The sequence below is a fragment of the Haliotis cracherodii genome, unplaced genomic scaffold, assembly GCF_022045235.1.
Source record: "Haliotis cracherodii isolate W230 unplaced genomic scaffold, xgHalCrac1.p SCAF_1, whole genome shotgun sequence".
Lineage (NCBI taxonomy): Eukaryota > Metazoa > Mollusca > Gastropoda > Lepetellida > Haliotidae > Haliotis > Haliotis cracherodii.
Genome location: NW_027266264.1, coordinates 56626518 through 56647197, shown reverse-complemented (window position 1 = coordinate 56647197; position 20680 = coordinate 56626518). Strand labels below are relative to the sequence as shown.

Sequence of the window (20680 nt, the reverse complement as noted above, 5' to 3'; positions counted from 1 at the left end):
ATGAAGACATTTTATGTTGGCTTTGATTCTTGTGAAGATTTTGATTCCTCATACGAGATGGAATTTTCACCAAATATATTCTAACAAGTATTGTGAGATTCAAAGTAACATCTTCATATGTTCATTAATATTTGCTTCACTTTATAGTACTATTGTGAGATTGATATGTGTTTGAAGAGCTGCATGTGTTTCAGCCAAGTGCCCTGTACCTGACACTATTCAATGGAAACCTGATGCTGGACTACACAGCCTCCAGCCAAGTCCAGTTGGTGTCCTTTGACCCGTACCTCAGTGATGGACGGCTGCACTCGGTCACAGTCAACCTCACCAGGTATAGTGCAGTCATGTCCCTTAGCAATGCCAGGATCTGCCGGTAACGGGTTCCAACCTCAGATTTGTCTCAGTTATGATCCAAATGCCCATGTGGTGGAGTGGTTTGAGCATCTGCCTGGAGATTGGAAGGTCGTTGTTTAATCTCCTTGCCATGTTGCACAGCGGTCCAGGTGAGCTCATGGCCTGGCACTTTGTCTGTTCTTCATCTGACGTACCTGCCGGCAATTACCGTATTTGACGTAATACGCGACCAGGGCACTCTCAAAATCAGAAATAGGTAACTCATATTAGAATATTATTTTGGTGAACAAAAAAAACAGTTGAAAAATCATAAAGTTGGTTTATGCTGACAGCCTGAAATGTTTAAATACGACACATATATTTTTCCAGAATTTAATTGCCCATAATTAAGGGTGCATATAACACACAATCGGTATTATACACAAATAAATAAGTCTTGTGTACATTGATCAATCGGAAGGGGTGCTAATTGGGATTGTTCACAAGCCAATGTGTTAGCAAATATCACTGTGGGTTCTCATTAGAGCGGGGCGCCTATTACGTTGAATACGGTAGTTTTGTGAAGGGATGATCCTGACACATCAGGAGATGTCTTGCACAAAATGTGACTCCCTTTCTTCACCACATTGAGTTGAAATAATGTGGCTTTAAGCTCACTTTTAAACACACCTGGTGAGCAACTGTGGGGGAGATCAGACTTTAAGATGGGGGAGATCTGCCTCCAAAGGGGGAGATTTGTAAAATAGTGACAGTAACACTTGAAGAAGGTAAATTACAACTTTAATTTTTTATCCCCCCGACATTTAATGACGGGGGGATATAGCCATGAGTATGTCCGTCTGTCGGTACGTCTGTCTGTCTGTCTGTAATCATTGTTTGTCTGGAGCATACAACCTAGCTTCACAAAACTTGGTACACTTACCAATCAGGCTCAGTAGTAGTGCCTTTTGCTATTTAGAGATTTTTTAAATTTTATATTTTTGTCATTTCCATGGAAATATGATGAACTTAGGAAATTTGAGAGTACTGCTCTTGTCCGGAGCATATTTTCTAAACCGTACCACCTAGCTTCACAAAACTTGGTACATTTAACAATCAGGCTCAGTAGAAGTGCCTTTTGCTATTTAGAGATTTTTAAAATTTTATATTTTTGTTGTTTCCATGGAAATATGATGAACATAGGACATTTGAGGGTAGTGCTCTTGTCCGGACCATATCTCCCGAACCATACAACTTAGCTCCTCAAACGATTTTACACCTATCAAGCAGGTTATGTAGTGGTGCCTTTGCTATTAACAGATTTTTTCTTTTTTTTATCTTTTTTCAATTTAAATTGAAAATTGATGAACTTAGGGTAATGTCCTCGTCTGGAGCATATCTTCTAAACCATGCGACAGAGATTCACTAAACTTTATGCACATATCAATCATGTTCACTAGTAGTGCAGTTTGTTATTTATAGATTTTAATCTTTTTAATTTGTAGCCCCTGACATAAAATGAAACAAGATGTATAGGTTTGTTTTTTTGTTGTTTTACCGACATGCCACGTCGGGGGGATATGTCATCTTCGGATGACTCTTGTTTATTTTTATCAAGAAAACAAAAATAGTTTAAAACTACAATTTAGAATCACAGACAATTTCCGTTCATGGTATTATCGTTTTTCATTTACTTGCTGTGGTTGCAACATATTCATGGTTATCAGAATTAATTAATGATAGCTGTTAATATTACTTGGCGATAAATAGTTACTGAGTGTTATACGGAGAAGGACGATTACATAACGTACTGTATGGATACCATATGAATAATTATTTGTGTGTATGTACAGCTAGCAAATTTCCGTTTGCAGTTTCCTCCTCCAAGAATAAATCCAGACAAATGATCATCTCAAATGCAAACAGATATTGAGGACGAATGATCGGTAGCTTGACCAGTTCAGAGTCAGGGCTGTCAGTGATAGACACCATTTTGATTATAAAATATGCAAAAGAAATATCAATTTTATGATCGTCACTAATTTCGTTAAAATATATTGTTTATTCTGTCTGTGGTAGTCTATTGATAGCCAGACTACTTCGCTTTATAAATTTCAGTGACCCGTGAAGATCCGGGGTAGAACAGGTCTTCAGCAACCCATGCTTGCCGTAAAAGGCGACTCTGCTTATCATAAAAGGCAACTAATGGGATCGGGTGGTCAGGCTCGCTGACTTGGTTGATGCATGTCATCGGTCCCAATTGTGTGGATCGATGCTCATGATATCAATCACTGGATTGTCTGGTCCAGACTCGATTATTTACAGACGGCCCTCATAAATCTGTAATATTGCTGAGTGCGGCGTTAAACAACAAAACAACAACAACATAAATTTCAGTAGCCCATGATGCCGCAATGGTCTCTCACCCAAGCGATATCACCTGTGTAAGCCAATTTGGGGTGATAAATTACATAACATAATTGACTGTACTATTACCTGAAACAACACACCAATCTATGTCTTGTGATGACTACATTTCCAACTGTGTGAATCTCAATATATGTCATGTCTGTTTTCAGCCCTGCTATCACAGTTGACAGTAAGAGATATGTTTCCCTTACTGCTGGGTCTCCGCTCACCCTGAATGCTAACACTCCAGTGTTCCTTGGAGGAACAAATAACAGCACTACCCTCGGCCCAGCCTACCCTGTCAAGTCGTCATTTGTTGGTGGAATAAGAAACTTGCAGATAAATGGCAGGTAAAGAGTTTAGACAGCTTAGAATAGGAACCCCTTATCAGCCTGTCTCAGAATGTGCTATTTATTATATATTCGCTAGAATAACGCTGATAATAATGTGGCTTAAAACAACAGTCACTCACTCACATGGACAGCTTGGGGACAAAACATTTGTCAACAACTTGGAAATCTTTTCAGCACTTTTGGTGTATAGATGAACTATGCAGTACCTGAAGGATGAACTTACGGTACATGCACTCAGAAAGGACCGCCTTGAGTTCAATACCCTGAGCTCTCAGTTTAACCTAAAGCTCTTGGATAAATTATACAATATTCGAGGAAATTATTTGATAATGGCAAAATATAAAAGAATTGTATTTAAAAATATTTTTTGGGATTACCGTAAATAACAAATATCACCTATCTGTTTCAGCCCAGTTAATATCTATCAGAATGATGTTATTAAAACATCGAGAGGAGTCGACCTTTCTGGAATCCCTACCCCTCCAAATGCTCCCCCTCCGATTCCATACACCACCTCCCCACCCCCTACAACTCTGCCGCCCCCCACGTGCGGCACCCTGGCACCGTTCACATCCAGCACTTCAGGACTGTGGTTCACTGGCAGCAGCTACTGGCACAAAAATCTTGGAACTACAGAAAAAGAGTATTATAAGAATCCGTAAGTAGGAATGATTAATAAATATATGTCAGAAGGATAATATTTCAGAGAACTTATTTTACAGCAATTTCTAAAATTGAATGTTTTCTATGCTGTCTGTTTTCATTGACATATCTATGTATGTGTTTATGTCAGGATGCATATGATGGGGGGTGTATCGATTAAAGATCCATTGCTTTGATTAACTAAGTGAAGGAATTTGGTTTTTACGCCACTTCGAACGGTATTCCAGTTGTATCACAGCATGTCAGCTTGATGAGGGAGGAAAGCCACTTTTGTGAAACCCATGAGCACAAATATGGTGTTGACAAACCTCGGAACATAATCAGAGACCCCTTGACTTTCATCTTAATTTGAAGACTGTGAAGCAGGGGTCCGGAAACCGTCATATGCGCCGGACATGTCCGATTGGGAATCTCAAATGACCGGTTTAAAATATTGCTTACCGGAAATTTTAAAAAGTATTGTCCGGACATTCTTAAATTTTGACCGGACATGATCATCAGTTAGGACTGAGCAGTTTCTGTCTGCAGTTGCAACACAATTAAGATTATCTACACTGACAAGCTTTGTTTGTTTTGATTGCTGTAAATACATCGTACCTACATGATAGTCCAATCGGTCAATCACTGTAATTGGCAATAAACTGAGTTGACACTAATTAATCAAGGATTAATTACTGAGAACATCTTGTTCATTTGCGTGAAAGGTGTTTACCTTGCATCATCGATGTACCTCATTATCCTCACAATGCTACGATACGTAACCTTAGTCAAGAAGCGAAAGCGTGACGACAGCCAGTCGACCGATGCAGATCAGTCGAGCGGATCTGCCAAACCCTCAAAGTCTGAATGATCATTTTGTAAGTCGTGGCTAACGACTTTCACTTGGTTGACATACAACGAGGATTTGCAGATTTTATTGTTTTCAGTAGCTAGTCGTATATTGAATCTTGATTGACCGCCATTTTGCTTTCTCGGATGATCGATATCAAATTTTTTTATGGTCAATAATTAAGTACAGATGAAAAAGTATTCAAATAACTACTGCTATCAACGATAGTTTAGGATTTATGATTATATTATCTGTCTTGTTTTTAAATAATCTTTAGTTTAAAAAAAACACTTTTCCCGTGAGGTCACGTGATCACCAAATATGGGATAATAGTCTCGATCCAAATGTTACAACGCCTACACTTGAGCAGACTCATGAATATTAATTAGACCGTTCACAACGTTGACAGATCGTTATTATAACAGAAACAAACATATGTTTTCCATATATATCTAAAATGATATTATTTGTTATCAATTGTCCGGTGAATTAAACAATTTAAATTGAAACAATTCATAATTCATCATATTATGAATACGTAACAACTTGTAATTTGCGTGTAAAAAGTCGTACTAAAACACGCTGTTTGAAGGGGGCATGGCATAAATGTAAATGTCCGATTGGGATTTTAAATTTTCCGGACCCCTGCTGTGAAGTGATGTGCACAAAGATTCAATCATGTAAACCTTATTATTGCAACATGTTTGTTTGTTTAATGCTGCAATCAGCAAAATTCCAGTTATATGACGGTGTTCCATACATGATCGCGTCGAGATCAGACAAACCAGTGATTGTTGTCATGAGCATCAATCTATTTAATTGCATGGGCGGATACAGCTTTTTTGAAAAGGGGGGGGTGCACAATTAAGATCTATTTATTGTCTTTGGTGGTGGAAATAAACATCCCCCCCCCCTCTGTATCCGCCCATGTAATCGGTAACAATGACATGCATCTACCAAGTCATCAAGCCTGACCACCCGATCCTGTTAGGCGCCTCTTACGACAAGCGTAGTCGTCACTTACAGCAACCATGGGTTGCTGAAGATCTATTCTAAGCCACATTAACATATGTAAGAAATTTATCATGTATCATCTTAATTTTGAAAACTACCAAGGGATGTGCACAAAGATTGAATCATGTAAACTATACTATTGTCACATGTATTATAACAGGTTTGCAAGTTACAAAGAAATATTTTTAGTGGGGAAACTTTAGTGTGATCAGTGACCTGGCCCATGTTTGCCAGCCGATTGTTTTTTGTTTGAGACGGTGACTTGTCAATGAGAGATAGATTCTTTCGTGATAATACATTATACATTAGGGGGACACATATGTGAAATGGAATCATAGTTCATTGTAACATGCCATTTTCTGAGATGACGATGTACTGAATCCTGGTGATTCTCTTCACATTAAATACGTTTTGGTTTTGCCCACAGTGCATTCCCAGTACTGGTACTATGTTGACGTAACAAGTACTGAGTTTAATATGTTGTATCGTAGTACAACTTAATTGAAGATGCATATTGTGTCATGACAAGACATATGAGCCACATTGTTATAGTGTCTTGTTCTTGGGGTTATGTGAATCAACTGAGTAGCCAGTAAAAAGTCTTAAACAAAAATTAAATACATATTTTTTGCTTTTGGACTTGACAGATCAACCGAACAAAAAGTGGCTTCTTCATTTTTTTAGCTCTCCTGACTGAAAGTCAAGTGAGCTTATGTCCTGTTTGTCCAGCATCCAGCCTGCATTTTCAGTCATCTCATCTGACCTATGCCGTAACATCTTTTCGTCAGAAACCACTGACCAGTGAAGCTGCTTTTTCCCATGAATGATGACACGCAAATTTGTTCAAGAGGTTCATATCTGATCTGTCACACCAGTTATGTTGGAAAATCTATTTATTCTCATTACTCAGACATTTTTTTTCAAAATGTAACAAATTTGGTATTTGTAGAATTTCAACACATTTGTTCCAGGGTTGTTTTGCAATATTTTTAATTTGACCTTGTTGACCATGTTCTTTATCAAATTCTCTCTGAAGTCATATTTGCCTGAGGGAGCTGAATTTGGGTTGTATGTTCCACAGGATGCCATTACATCTTGTTCAGATCATTAGATTTAGTGTCAGAGTTCAGTATGTTCGAAGTGTCTGTCTATGGGGACATTTTAAGCTGTAGATTACATATCCAGGTGAGCTAAGGTACCATGGAATAAACTAAAGATAAACAAAAGAAACCAAAACTATGTCAGGTGATATAAAATATTGAGATACTCAAGTTTGTTCTTTTATTATAATTCTGTTTGATGTACACAAGTTGTCTGAAATGATAATGATAAATACAAGCCTTCATTTCTTCTGCTCCCAGATTGTCCATGTCTGTGGACTTTCAGTCGTATGGTTCTAACGGACTGCTGTTCCTGGCGTCAGACTTTGCAACCACGCCCACTCAGTGGCTACTCATCTACTTAAAGGCAGGACGGATTCATCTCGATCTCAAGGGAGCAAGCTTCACCTCGCAAATAATGTCTGAGTTCACGTATAATGATGGGGTTCGTTACATGGTATGTAGCTCTGAATTTTGTTTCCAGAGAACTCAAGGATAGTTAATAATTTTTTTTTGTATGAATAACAATGTGTATAAACCTTGTAGGGAACTTTGACCTTTGTGTAACATTGCGGCTACCATTTTCAATTTCAAGTCATTCAAGTGTGTACATTTAATAGGTATCCAGTGCAATCTCATTAAAATCAGATGTAAGTTCTCGCTGCCGCTAAACAAAGATCTGAAGACATCCCATTATGGGTCACGTCAGAACGACCTTTCATCTGACCAATCAAAGCGTCGCTTACCATATCATGATAGTGACAGTTGGAAACCTCAAATCATGCAACCTCGCAAACGTTAACACGGGGTATTCCGAACGACAATGACGGCCCGTACAAATGATTCCCTCAAGTGTCTCTCGCTTCCGTGGGATAAACGTTTGAATGGAGGAGGCATTGCACAGTATGTGGGAAGCACTGTTATACAATCTCTATCCATATATTAGACATTCTGGAATGTTCGTTCAGTTTTCAAAATTTTAATTGAGAACTGTGTAAACATATTTTTCAAGTGTAGTCTGAAATGGAAGTTGCCATGTTGAAACAAGTGCCATAAAGCTCAAGAAAGCTGCTTTCTAATTGGCTGATGTCGACTTCTTGTTAGTCATTTCAGTGATCGGTCAAAGTTCGCAAAAGGTCGTTCTGACGTGACCCGTAATGGGTGTCCTCTGATCTTCGTTTAGCGGCAGCAAGAACTTAGACCTGACTTTAGTGAGATTGGTATCCAGTGAGAAATGTTGCATGTTCTTGTCACTACACCTTTTTGATCTAACATTGCAAATATTCCAGAAAAGTTAAGGTGAGCTACAAAGTCTTTGGTTCCATCATACAAAGGACAACTTGAGATTATAAAAAACTTCCACGCGTTATTCACTCGGCAGGAGTTGTACAAAGGCTCGCCTAATACAATTTGAATTCTTCACTTCATATGATATTTAGAATATGGAAATACTTGGCTGATAATCACTTTATGACATAATGTCATTCTTTATGGCGTGACAGATAAGCTATAGCAATATGAAAGGATTAGGTGGTACTTCACTTCTTGTTAGTAGTATAATATCAATGTTTGAGATGTAATTTCACTCACTCAAGTACCATTAGAAACTCTGTGGGAATACAATACTGGAGTGATGGTAATCGTTCCATTTATTACTTTGCAATATTAGTAATGTTGCGCAAAAGTGTATTGAACAAATAGACATTGTGGCATCAATGTATGGGGCGTATTATCAAATAAATAGTAGAAGCTTACCTCATTTGCATATTTATTAGATTGTGACACCAAATTTATCGTATTTGATTATCGTTATATTGATACTGTTATATGATATTATACTGATTCATAGCCTATATATTAATCAAATGGAAAACCTGCTTGTCATGCACAAGATACAACTGTACAGTCTGACTTTTTTATTTCCACAAAAATTCATCTGAGTATGTTGCTGTTTGAGGGAGTCAGTTAATCTTGTCTCGTACAACTTGCGGTTTAACCTGTTGTAGGGAAAATGATTTGGAGTGATTACTGAACATGTGAGTTTGGATTTGGTGGAATAAGGCAAATAGACCTTTTCAGATTTTATGTTGTACCACTTTTAGTTATTTTGGGGTCATAGAAATCTGTTATTAAATTCTTTTAAGAAGGAATGAAAGAGACATTATTTTGTAAAATTGAAAACATTAATGGATACTTGAAAATGTTGACATCCTCATATTGTTGATTTTCAGGTGGATTTTCTCATATATGGAACATATGCTGTTCTAATAGAGAATAAAAGAAAGGATTTTGTCAACAACGTTGGTGGGAACACATCTGCGCCTGCCATCTGGTCCACCATCAATGAACTTACAGTCGGCGGGGTGAGGTCGCCCACCACAAGGTCCTTCCTCACAATGCTGGTAGGCAGTCACTATTCTGATGTTTCCTCTGGAAGTTTTGTTAAACGAAGTGTACAGTACATGTTGTATACAAACTATGCGATAACTATGAGGTATCAAACAAGAACAATTCACAGGGGTATCAAATCGGGGGTTTGAAACCTCTAAATTGAATTCTGCTGTGACATTGAAGAATGCTTGATTGTGAATGTTTGAAAATAGGTACCCTTTTTAGCTAGGGAAACCCCTTTTATATATATTAAGCCTTTTCACTAAAAACGGGTGTATGAATGGGTGTATGTGTGTCCCTTCACATCCTCTGATTCCACATATACATGCATTGTTTCTTCAGCCACCTGTGCCTGACTTCCAGGGCGCCATCTATGAAGTGACTGTGCACTCTAACAAGATAGGCACACGACCCTACATATTCAAGTAAGTCGAGGTTATATTTTGGCTATCTTCAAGGAGGAGTCAATCAATTTTAAAACAACCACCATGTCAAGTGAATTTTTTGTTGTTGTAAAAAACAAATTCTTTTTAAACATTTTTAGATACAGGTTATATTTTCAAAACATGTTCCAGCTATACCCTCACACCTAGAAAAATACTGAATGGATGTCCACTAAATATAGTTTTATTTATGCTTGTCAGCATCTGATTGAAAATCAAGTGAGGTTATGTCATGGCACATTGTCCATCTGTCTGTCAATAACTTTTGATTTTTGGGAACCAACATTAAATGTCATTTTTCTCAGTCAGATTTTCATATATCATTATGAAATTTGATAGGTAGAAAGTATCTGGATTTCAGGATAACATGCAATGTTTTTTTGGGGGGGGGGGAATATTTATATTTCTGGTCCAGCTTTGACCTTTGACTTTCATGGATACTTTGTTACACTTATCCCCCATTACAGCATTTTGGCATCTCCCCTGAAACTATAAAGCCTGCGAAGCTGAAACTTTGCAAGAACAATCCAAGCCATGGTGTCTGTATTAAGATTGGATTTAGATATGATGTGACACTGCAGCATCCAGAGTTTCTTGGGATATTATTCATTTTGACCTTAATTTGACCTTTACTGAATGATAGTTCAATTCACCAAAGTGAAAATGCTATCATGGCCAAAGAAAATGAAAACATTATTTCAAAATTGGAGATCATTATCTAATGCCACCACATTCTAGTCTGTCACCATGTCTCTCAACATTTAATCCGCATACATCGGAGCACTGGCAAAAAGTAGGTTTTCACATATTGTTGCCTTGGAAACCACACTTGACTTCAAACCGAACTGTTTTGAGCAACATTAGGAGAGGCTCTTGATAGGATAGTGTGGACAAAGTTTCACCATCCTACAATATTGTGACATTGGAGAAAATACCAAACCTTCAAGCAGACCCAAACTGTAAACGGACAGCTGGTCAGCATTTTGGCCAATTGTATTAGTTACCCCTTAACTGGCCATCCAGGCAAGGCATTGGACTTATAGCCCTTCAAGTGTGTCTTTCTTGTGACAGACTAAAAACACAATACATGATCCTATGACACCAAGTAACCACAAGACTGATCTTTGCAGTAGATAGAATTTTACCATACCCTTAAATATTTATTTTTCTGATACTGCTTGACTGATTTGACTTTGGCATGCATGTTCCACTTATGAAAACATCATTATTTGTTCAAATCAATGTGGTGTACTACAAGATTTGTATTGTTAAAAATATGTTTAAAAAATCATATTCTTAAGAACTACAGGTTGCAGAAAGCTGACTCTGTATAATCTTCCCAAGGCAAGAGAGTTAACTGACTTTAAAAGTCCAGTTTCCACCCTTCCCGAACTAGGCTGGAATTACTAGGCTCGATCGTAGCGCCACCAGTGGCTATTACCAGTTATATCCCTTCTTAGCTTCTCCTATGGACCAATCAGATTCTAACTCTCGTATCACTTGCGTTTGCTTCACACAAAATGGTAACACCAGTCAGTACGATCTGATTGATAATCAAGATCTATATTGTGATAAAACAGGCATCCATCACGAAATACATCAAATGACGTGAGCACCTTGATTAAAAAAGATGAAAAGATTTGGAATAATATCTGTTGACAACGAGTTGGCGTTGCACATGCTTTGCAAATACTGCAGTCAATCAAAATCTGCACGACAGTTTACGAACTGGATTTTGATTGGACTATGCATAGACTCGTTAGTCCAGCCAAAATGTAACTCCATAATACCAGCCTAGTTCAGCAAGTGTGGAAACTGGACTTTTATTGTTAGTTAACTCCTTTGCCTCGGGAAGATGACTCTGTATGTGAATGATAATGACCAAACGAAGATTCAAGGTTGTTGAAGGCATCAGAACTGTACTCAACAATATTTGTTTCTTTAGCCTAGAAACCTTTTAACCAAGATGTTTCTCCCCATAACCTTTGTTGAAGTGGCATAAATGTATTTATGTCAGATGAGCTACAGAGCCTTGTGGACCTAATTTCTAATTTTGTCATTCCTAATGATATGATGCCCAGTTGTCATGACTGTCAGTCCAATGTTATATTATTTTTTTTGGCCAGAACCATTTTATTTGTGGTTGGGGGCACAAGTGGTCCAGTCGTCTAAGGCGCTGGATTCGCTGTGCAGAGTTGCGTCCCTTGGGCACGCCAGTAACATATGATTGTGGGTTCGAATCCCGATTCGCCCCAATTATGTTTCTAGGTTTGTCTGCACCATACCCGCGCTCTTGGGTTTCACCGAATAACGTAAACGTCTGAGACCTGCATCACACGGGTTTTCCTCCCTCATTAAGCTGACACGCCGCGTTATAACTGGAATACTGTTAAAAGCGGCGTTAAACCCAACTCACTCACTCATTTCTGGTTGTATAGATTGTCAGAGTACAACAACAGGAAGCAAAAGAATAAAAATGTTAAGGAAGACTTGTTTTATCTCTCCATAAAAACACCTTGAAAATGAAAGTTTAGACAATCATACAGAAACTATTTATTTTAAGAAGCATATTTTAAATCAGTCTATCATTTTTAGTTTTGTCGGTTTCTTCAATAAAGGTTAGGCAAAGATAATAAACTGTTCTGTATTAATGTCAAACATAACATATATTGACTGTTCTGTATTTGTTTCTTAGGATCTTCTGGTGCCTTCATGGTGCCAGGTTTTTGCCTTTCCAGAAGACATAGCAAAACCTCTTTAAATCCATGTCCACTTTTGAACTTTTCAGGAAGACAAGCGCTGATTCTTCAATAACAGTTAAGGACGTATTTGATGTCCCTTTTCAAGCAGCTTATGGGGTTTCTCTGAATGGAACCAACTCGTACATCCAGCTAGGTGAGTCTTGATTGGCAGAAAGGTAATTGTATTCATATATATACATTTAGTGATGACTGGACATTAATTTTATGAGAACTACTATATGGCCTTCAAGATACAGGGGTCCCTCGACTTAACGCTCCTCGATGTACCGCTACTCCGGATGCACCGCGGGGTAAACCATGGCTCCCAAAAATGCATGAAGAATTTTCCCCTAAAAGCTCGTTAAAGCAAATAAAGTTACAAATAAACTGATGAAATTTAATTCCAAGTCGATGTACACGTGTGTGTATTTGTAAAACAATCACGTTCATTGTATCCGGCTGAATGTGATCGAAACCATTCTGCCTTTTGTTCCGGTTGTGAAAAAACATATCGTACACAGATCTGGCATTAAACTCACATAAAATCAAATCACAGCAACAAGAAACATAAGCCACATTGTTTCATTTAATACTCATCTCAGCTTGTTGTGATTGGTAAGACAACATGTGAGATGTCTTCGAACTTCTAACCGGCTTCGTGTAATGCAATAACAACAATCGAAACAATGGATATTTAATCCGGACTTGAGTAACCGTGAGAGACCTATAAAAAACATTGGAACTTCATTGTTTAAATAGCGTAATTACAAAGGGTATTAAAAAATCTTAGAATTTTGAGTGCAATTTTAACAGAACGAAAAATATCTCTTATCCACTCAAATCTTCGTTTGTGTTTGTGTTTGATTTTTATAAATCGCTCAAATGACCGTGTAGTTACGCACGTCATGTCAATGTACATTGTACATAAATTGCATACAGAGAGCCGGCCATGTCCGGGTTTTTCATAACTTTAACACGTCATTATTTATTAACCAATCACAGCCTTGGTTGCACATTAGTTTCGTTACAAGGCTGGTTTGGCTTTGTAATGTACTGTCATCGACCGATAATGTGAGTTGGTCGGCGATCGGACCAATTTTCTCCCGAAAAACTTAAAATATAACAACATTTATTTAGATTCTACATGTATAACATCCAGTCGTAAAATAATACAGACTACTTTGATTAATTTACACAAAGTGTTTTTATTTTTTTACGCATGTAGTTTGAATCATCATCCATGATCAGTGTTACATAGATCTACATGTCCCATGCCACTGTGAAATAATTGCGCCACTGTTCCATTCACTACCATCATTACGTAATGTGAACCTCAGCAAGGAATATCTGTACACCGCTCTTTCCTACACCGCGGGTTCTGTTTCTTGGACCCCGATGACAGCGGTATATTGAGGGATCACTGTAGTTGAATCCTTTCCCTGTGTACATTACAAAGATTTGTGAAGACAGACTTGGTTCCCTTACTCTTGTTAGCATTGGGGTAAAAAATCATGGCAGCCTTTGAATACTTAGTCTGGGACAAACAAATCATTGCCAGAAGTCATGAGCAATGATCTACACACAATCAACCAAGTCACTGCCTGTCCACCCAATCCTCATCTTGTCAGCCCTTGTGAAAAGCATTAGATACTGAGGACTGACCTGTTCTTCCAAAGGTTTAGTAACTCGGGTTCTCGGGTCGGGTGGTTCCTGAGTAGGACTTGGACACCCACTTGGACTACCCGGACCCCTGGTTAGTCACGTGATATATTGTTTAATGGCAAAAATTATCTAGAATTTCAACAGTTACACTATAAGTGAAGGTTTAGTAACTCGGGTGCTCGGGTCGGGTGGTTCCTGAGTAGGACTTGGACACCCACTTGGACTACCCGGACCCGTGGTTAGTCACGTGATATATTGTTTAATGGCAAAAATTATCTAGAATTTCAACAGTTACACTGTAAGTGACTAGTGTTCAAATTTTTTTCTGACTATACACCCATTTCTTCTGACTTTATATGTTTGAATAGAGATAAAGCTTCAGTCAACTTCAATGTATGCATGACATTTCTATGAGTATCTTTGAGTATCTAGTAACATTTTGCCAGACTATTTCCAACCGGACATTTGTACCTATGTCTTGAGACCAACAGCGGCTACCGGGTAGGGTCAGGTAATAGTGGGGTGGGTACCCAGGTTGTAAATTTGGACTCGTCCCAGCCCTAGCGTTACCGTAGGGATAATAACTAGAGTAGGTCCGCAGGGATGCTGGCTGTAAGAGGAACTTTATGGATGGGGTGGTCAGGCTCATTCCTCGGTTCATTACGTATTGTACCTGATGGCATGGATTGTTGCTCATAATATCAATCACTGCCTTGTCTGGTCAAGACTCAATTAATTACAGGCCATTGTCGTACAGCTGGAATATTTCTGGGCGCAGCATCAAACAGCAAACATTTGCACCATGAGTGATACAGTGCTATCTTTATCTGACATTGTTTTACCCGATTATTCTCACCACCAGGCTCGCAGGCTGTCTCGGGACCACTGACAGTCCAGCTGACAGTAACGAACATACAACCATCTGCCATGCTCTTCTACGTGTACTCGGGCCCCAACCTTTTCGTGGCTCTAGATACCATGGAATACAGAGTAAGAATTGCAACAATGTCCATCCAACCATCCAACCATCCAACCATCCATCCATCTATCTTGTAATGGAGATATGTCCTGTCCTTAGAGATCTTATGGTGGTGTCTGGCCAGGAGATCTATCATGTCCTTGAAGATCTTGTGAATAATTTGTTTAAATACAGTCTAAGATGAAAAGATGGACTGTAGATACCCAGACATACACATAAATACACATAGATAAATAAAAAACATCATCCTGTTAGTAATATAGTATTAGTATTAGTAGAGTGTTGGGGGTTTCATCAAAAACTAGGTGTGTCAGTATCACAAAATCATTTGTTTAAGGATTGACTGTGTATTTTTTTCGGTTCATTGAGGTATGAATCGAAAAACCGATGTGCAAACTGTATGAATGCAATAACACGTGACCAATTCAGCTAATCAGAATGCAGGAATTTCCATGAACACAACAAAAATTTAATTATAAATAATTGAATGGCACATGTTTATCTGCTTTGATAGCCTCTTGTCTACTGTATGATCCGACTACCTGTTTCAGATCAAAGTCGTCGTGGGGTCAAATTCTGTCTCAGCCTTCACTGTGATCAGTTCTGACCTGACCAACTTCTGTGACGGTCAGCCCCACACATACCTCCTCAAGCTGACCACTGCTGGGGTGGAGATCCAAGTGGACAGTAAAGCCAACCTGGTGTTCCCCTACCCAGCCAACTTCCAAATGCCAACCCTGGCTGGCGGACTTACATCTGTTGGAGGACTCCATGGTATGTGAAAACATGTCTTGTAATAGTGTGTGATAAAACATTCAGGAATATTGCGATGAGGCTTGAATGAATTCTTATATGATGAGTAGAGCTGGGACGGGTAACTCGGGTACTCGGGTCAGGTGGGTATTGACTAGGACCCGGGTACCCACAGGACAACCCGGACCCGTGATTAGTCACTTGATATATTGTTTAATGTTATCTAAAACTCTATGGTTACACTTCAAGTCACTTATGTTCGCATTTCTTTCTGACTATGCACCCATTCCTTCTGACCTTTATAGGTTTGAATTAAGATAAAACTTTGGTCAACTTCAGTGTATGCATGACCAGATCATTTTATACGTGTATCTAAATACATTTTACCAGGGCTACGGTCAAACTATTCCCAATCGAACATTTTACACCGAAGTCTTGAGACATATAGCAGGTATTCGGGTAGGGTTGGATAATAGCATGGTGGGTACCGGGTAGTAAATTTGGACTCGTCCCAGCCCTAATGATGAGTGAGTGAGCCACATTGTGACAATTCTGTAGCACATCAAGGTATAGTGAGTTATAAGAAATTCATGAATAATTAGGTGAGACATTAATGAATAATTATGAAGCAAGCGTTTGTAATGGGTCACCATTATGTAACTCAGTTGTTGTGATGGTTTTCTCAACCACATGCTTATACATTGTATCTTCTATACTCTATACCTCTGGGAATTTTCAGATCTATGACTGGATGACTTAGATCGTCAAGGTCAGTTAGTATGAACTAGGTGTCCTAAAAGCTTGTGCACTTGATAACTTGATTATTTATAAATGGATTTGATCAAACTTACTGTACATGATGTCTATGGTGGAGTTCAATTGCATAAATTATTGGTGACCTCTGTTTGACTCACTCAAAACCTGTTGTATCTCATGGTTCTGTCAAATGTCAAGGTCACATTGAATAGTTTCATTCAGAAAGTATTCATATTTGTAACACCACCTAAGTAACAATAATGTTCTGGCATGTGATTGGATGACTTTGAAAGTCAAGGTCACTCAGTGTGAGTTAGGCTTCATGAAAGCTTAAGTACAAGAGAACTTGAGTATTTGGTATTGGAATTTGACAAAACATAATTATTATACATGATCTCTAAGGCCTTAATAAATTAGAGATATCTCACATGAAGTTTTGGGTGATCCCTACAAACGTTCAAGGTCACTAGAAGGCAAATTATTAGACAAACTTTCAGGAATTTTCAAATTTAGGCAATCAGTTGAGATGAAGGTAAATATATTTTGAAGGTAATATATTTCACTCATTTCAGGAATTATTGTTACCATGGTAAGGAGACTTGATTTGTCAAACATAACCTCAGTTTTCAACTTTCAACTTAATATTCTTGCATGTGATTGGATGATGTTGAAGGTCAAGGTCACTCAGTACAAAGTTCCAAAAACCCAGTGTACATATTGTCTTGAGCTTTATAAAAAGAATATGATGAAACTATATAAACATGATGTCTATAAGGGAGTTGTGACTCAGATTGAAGGTCAGGGTAACTTATTATTAAGGTAGCTAGAGGCATGATACTGTCTGTTTCAAAGTTCTCTTTGCATTCTGGAATATGTATGTGTGATAAAACATCTAGGAATAGTATGTGATACGTTATCTAGGAATAGTGTGTGATAAGACATCTAGGAATAGTGTGTGATAATTATTAAGTCATCTAGGAATAGTGTGTGATACATTATCTAATAATAGTGTGTGATAAGACATTTAGGAATAGTGTGTGATAAGACATTTAGGAATAGTGTGTGATAAGACATCTAGGAATAGTGTGTGATAAGACAGGAATGGTGTGTGATACGACAATCGTAAATAGTGTGTGATAAGACATAAAGAATAGTGTGTGATAGGACATTCAGAAATAGTGTGTGATAAGACATCAAGGAAAAGTGTGTGATAAGAGATAGGAATACTGTGTGATATGACATTCATTAATTTTAGAGATAGTAAGTGAGATATCCTTCTAAGTTTTGACCCCGTTTGTATCGGTCGGCTTTGTCCTGTAGAGAAACTTTTGCGTGATGAAACAAAATATCAATACTATTTAAAACACTTGGTAGTTTATATAGTGTTATAGATACATTGACTTGTTACTATTTACAGTCCAAGGGTTGGCCTTCCAGACCCAAGTGTCAAGAGCCAGCATGCAAGGCTGTGTGCAGAAAGTTGTCATCAACGGTGTCAACATCGATCCCACGCAGCACCTCGGAACCAGTGCTGGCACAATGCTGGCTTGTAGTGCATAACAGACTAGTCAACACACATCAACACAGCCAATCAACTCCACACTACACCTGGCTACAGCAACAGTGCTAAAATCAGCACAACCAATAAGTTGACCAACATCAACACCACAATCGCAACACCACCAACATCAACAACATCAACACTCCCACATCAACACGGCCAACAACAACACCAGCATCAACACAGCAAACATCATCATCAACACATCAACACAGTAAACATCAAAACCCTGACATCAACACCACCACATCAACACAGCTGCCATTAACACCCTCACATGAACACCACCAACATCAACACCCTGACATCAACACCACCAACATTGCCACCACAGACAGACTTGTGGCCTGTAACAGACTGGTCTCCCCCCATCTCCATCTTGAAAAGCTATTTCACCATTCCTCTGTGGCCATGAAGTGATGCTACAGATATCGGTCTCCAGAGGGGACATTTGTTGTTTTGTTGAAATGTTACATCAGTTGTTGATAATCACATCACCATTACATAAAACCTAAGGCGGAACACATAAAACCCCATGTACCCCTCATGATCTTGCTACAACTTATAATGTTTACCGTATTGGACGTAATAAGCGCCCTGCTCTAATAAGCGCCCACGGCGATATTTGCTGAGATATTGACTTATGAACAATCTCAATTAGCACCCCTTCCGATTGATCAATGTACACAAAACTTATTTATTCGCGTATAATATGCACTCGTGTGTTATATGCACCTTTAATTACGGGCATTTAATTCTGGAAAAATATATCTGTCGTATATAAACAATTCAGGCTGTCAGCATAAACCACGAAATTTATCTTTCAACTCTGTTTTTGTTTTCACCAAAATAACATTCTAATAAGAGCCCCTTATTTCCAATTTTGAGAGCGCTTATTACGTCGAATACGGTATTACTGCAGAATAAAGAGTTCCTTATGGTTGAGTAAATATCACAATGCACCATCCTCAGGTCCTATGAGACAGTCAGCATTGAGATACTACATTCTCCACCTGTATGCCTTGAAAAACCCACCTTACCTCAAGGCATCTTGTGACCAGAATATGGCCTCTTCATTCTCAGTTGTGCCAGAAGCCGATGATTGTGTTTTCAAACCCCAGATGTGCCGTGATTGTTTTTACTGCTTTGTCAGCACAAGCAGTTTAAAACCCAATTCACTTGATTTGGATGTTTTGTGATCAATGCCTTATTTCAGAGCAAATTGAAGGGATATTGGATTCATTGAGTTTGTTTTGTCTATTCTTTGAGACACAATTTGTTCCCTTGTACTTTGGTTTTGTAATTTCATACATTTAAGTGCTTCCATAAATGTATTTTAGTAAGGTGATATATGATCAAGTAGTTAGGTTTGCTTTGTGCTTGTGTCATTTGTATCGATACATATTCTATCAACTTGATACTTGTATCACTTGTATTGATCCATAACCTATGTATCGATGCACCAAATGTTCCTTGAATCATTACATCCCTACTTGCATCAACTGTTCTGTCTTTTTTGCTGATTGGGTAGTGGTTAAGGTGTTTGCTTATCATGTTGAGTGAGAGAGTGAGTATGGTTTTACGCTGCTTTTAGCAAAATTCCAGCAATATCATGTGGGGGCACCAGAAATGGCCTTCCCACATTGTAACCATGTAAGGAATCGAACCCTGGCCTTCAGCGTGACGAGCGAAGGCTTTAACCGCTAGGCTACCCCACCGCCCTTATCATGTTGAAGACCTGGGTTATGATTACAATGTGTTCTTGGTGTTCCTGCTTCATGTGGCTGCAGATTTCCTAGGATCAGCAACATACTTACTCAGTCAAACCCTAGCCCAATCACTCACCCACACATCTGCCTTCCCATTGACTCACTCACCCACACATCTGCCTTCCCATTGACTCACTCACCCACACATCTGCCTACCCATTGACTCACTCACCCACACATCTGCCTTCCCATTGACTCACTCACCCACACATCTGCCTTCCCATTGACTCACTCACCCACACATCTGCCTTCCCATTGACTCACTCACCCACACATCTGCCTTCCCATTGACTCACTCACCCACACATCTGCCTACCCATTCACTCAATCACCCACACATCTGCCTTCCCATTGACTCACTCACCCACACATCTGCCTTCCCATTGACTCACTCACCCACACATCTGCCTTCCCATTGACTCACTCACCCACACATCTACCTACCCATTCACTCTCACCCACACATCTGCCTTCCCATTCACTCACTCACCCACACATCTGCCTTCCCATTCACTCACTCACCCACCTATCTGCCTTCCCATTGACTCACTCACCCACACATCTGCCTTCCCATTGACTCACTGACCCACACATCTACCTACCCATTCACTCACTCACCCACACATCTGCCTTCCCATTCACTCACTCACCCACACATCTGCCTTCCCATTCACTCACTCACCCACCTATCTGCCTTCCCATTCACTCACTCACCCACCTATCTGCCTTCCCATTGACTCACTCACCCACACATCTGCCTTCCCATTGACTCACTGACCCACACATCTGCCTTCCCATTGACTCACTCACCCAATCACCTGCTCGCTTGCTTCTTGCTCTCTCACATCACTTACTTACTCATTCACTCACTCACCCACCCATCCACCTACTCAATATCCATGCCCACCCACCCACTTGCTCACA

The 20680-nt window shown here is 39.0% G+C and overlaps 1 protein-coding gene across 1 annotated transcript in view; it reads left to right on the top strand.

The window, feature by feature from the left end:
- The window catches only part of LOC139479639 (laminin subunit beta-1-like), a 91707-nt gene extending 72833 nt beyond the window's left edge, over positions 1-18874 (top strand). The window contains exons 43-52 of the mRNA XM_071262483.1: positions 195-331; positions 2913-3092; positions 3505-3753; positions 6963-7158; positions 8933-9103; positions 9435-9517; positions 12324-12430; positions 14801-14928; positions 15469-15691; positions 17844-18874. Coding sequence (XP_071118584.1) covers positions 195-331; positions 2913-3092; positions 3505-3753; positions 6963-7158; positions 8933-9103; positions 9435-9517; positions 12324-12430; positions 14801-14928; positions 15469-15691; positions 17844-17986 — 1617 coding nt within the window. The 3' untranslated portion in view covers positions 17987-18874. The remainder of the gene's footprint in view (positions 1-194; positions 332-2912; positions 3093-3504; positions 3754-6962; positions 7159-8932; positions 9104-9434; positions 9518-12323; positions 12431-14800; positions 14929-15468; positions 15692-17843) is intronic.
- The last annotated feature ends 1806 nt before the right edge of the window (positions 18875-20680 follow it).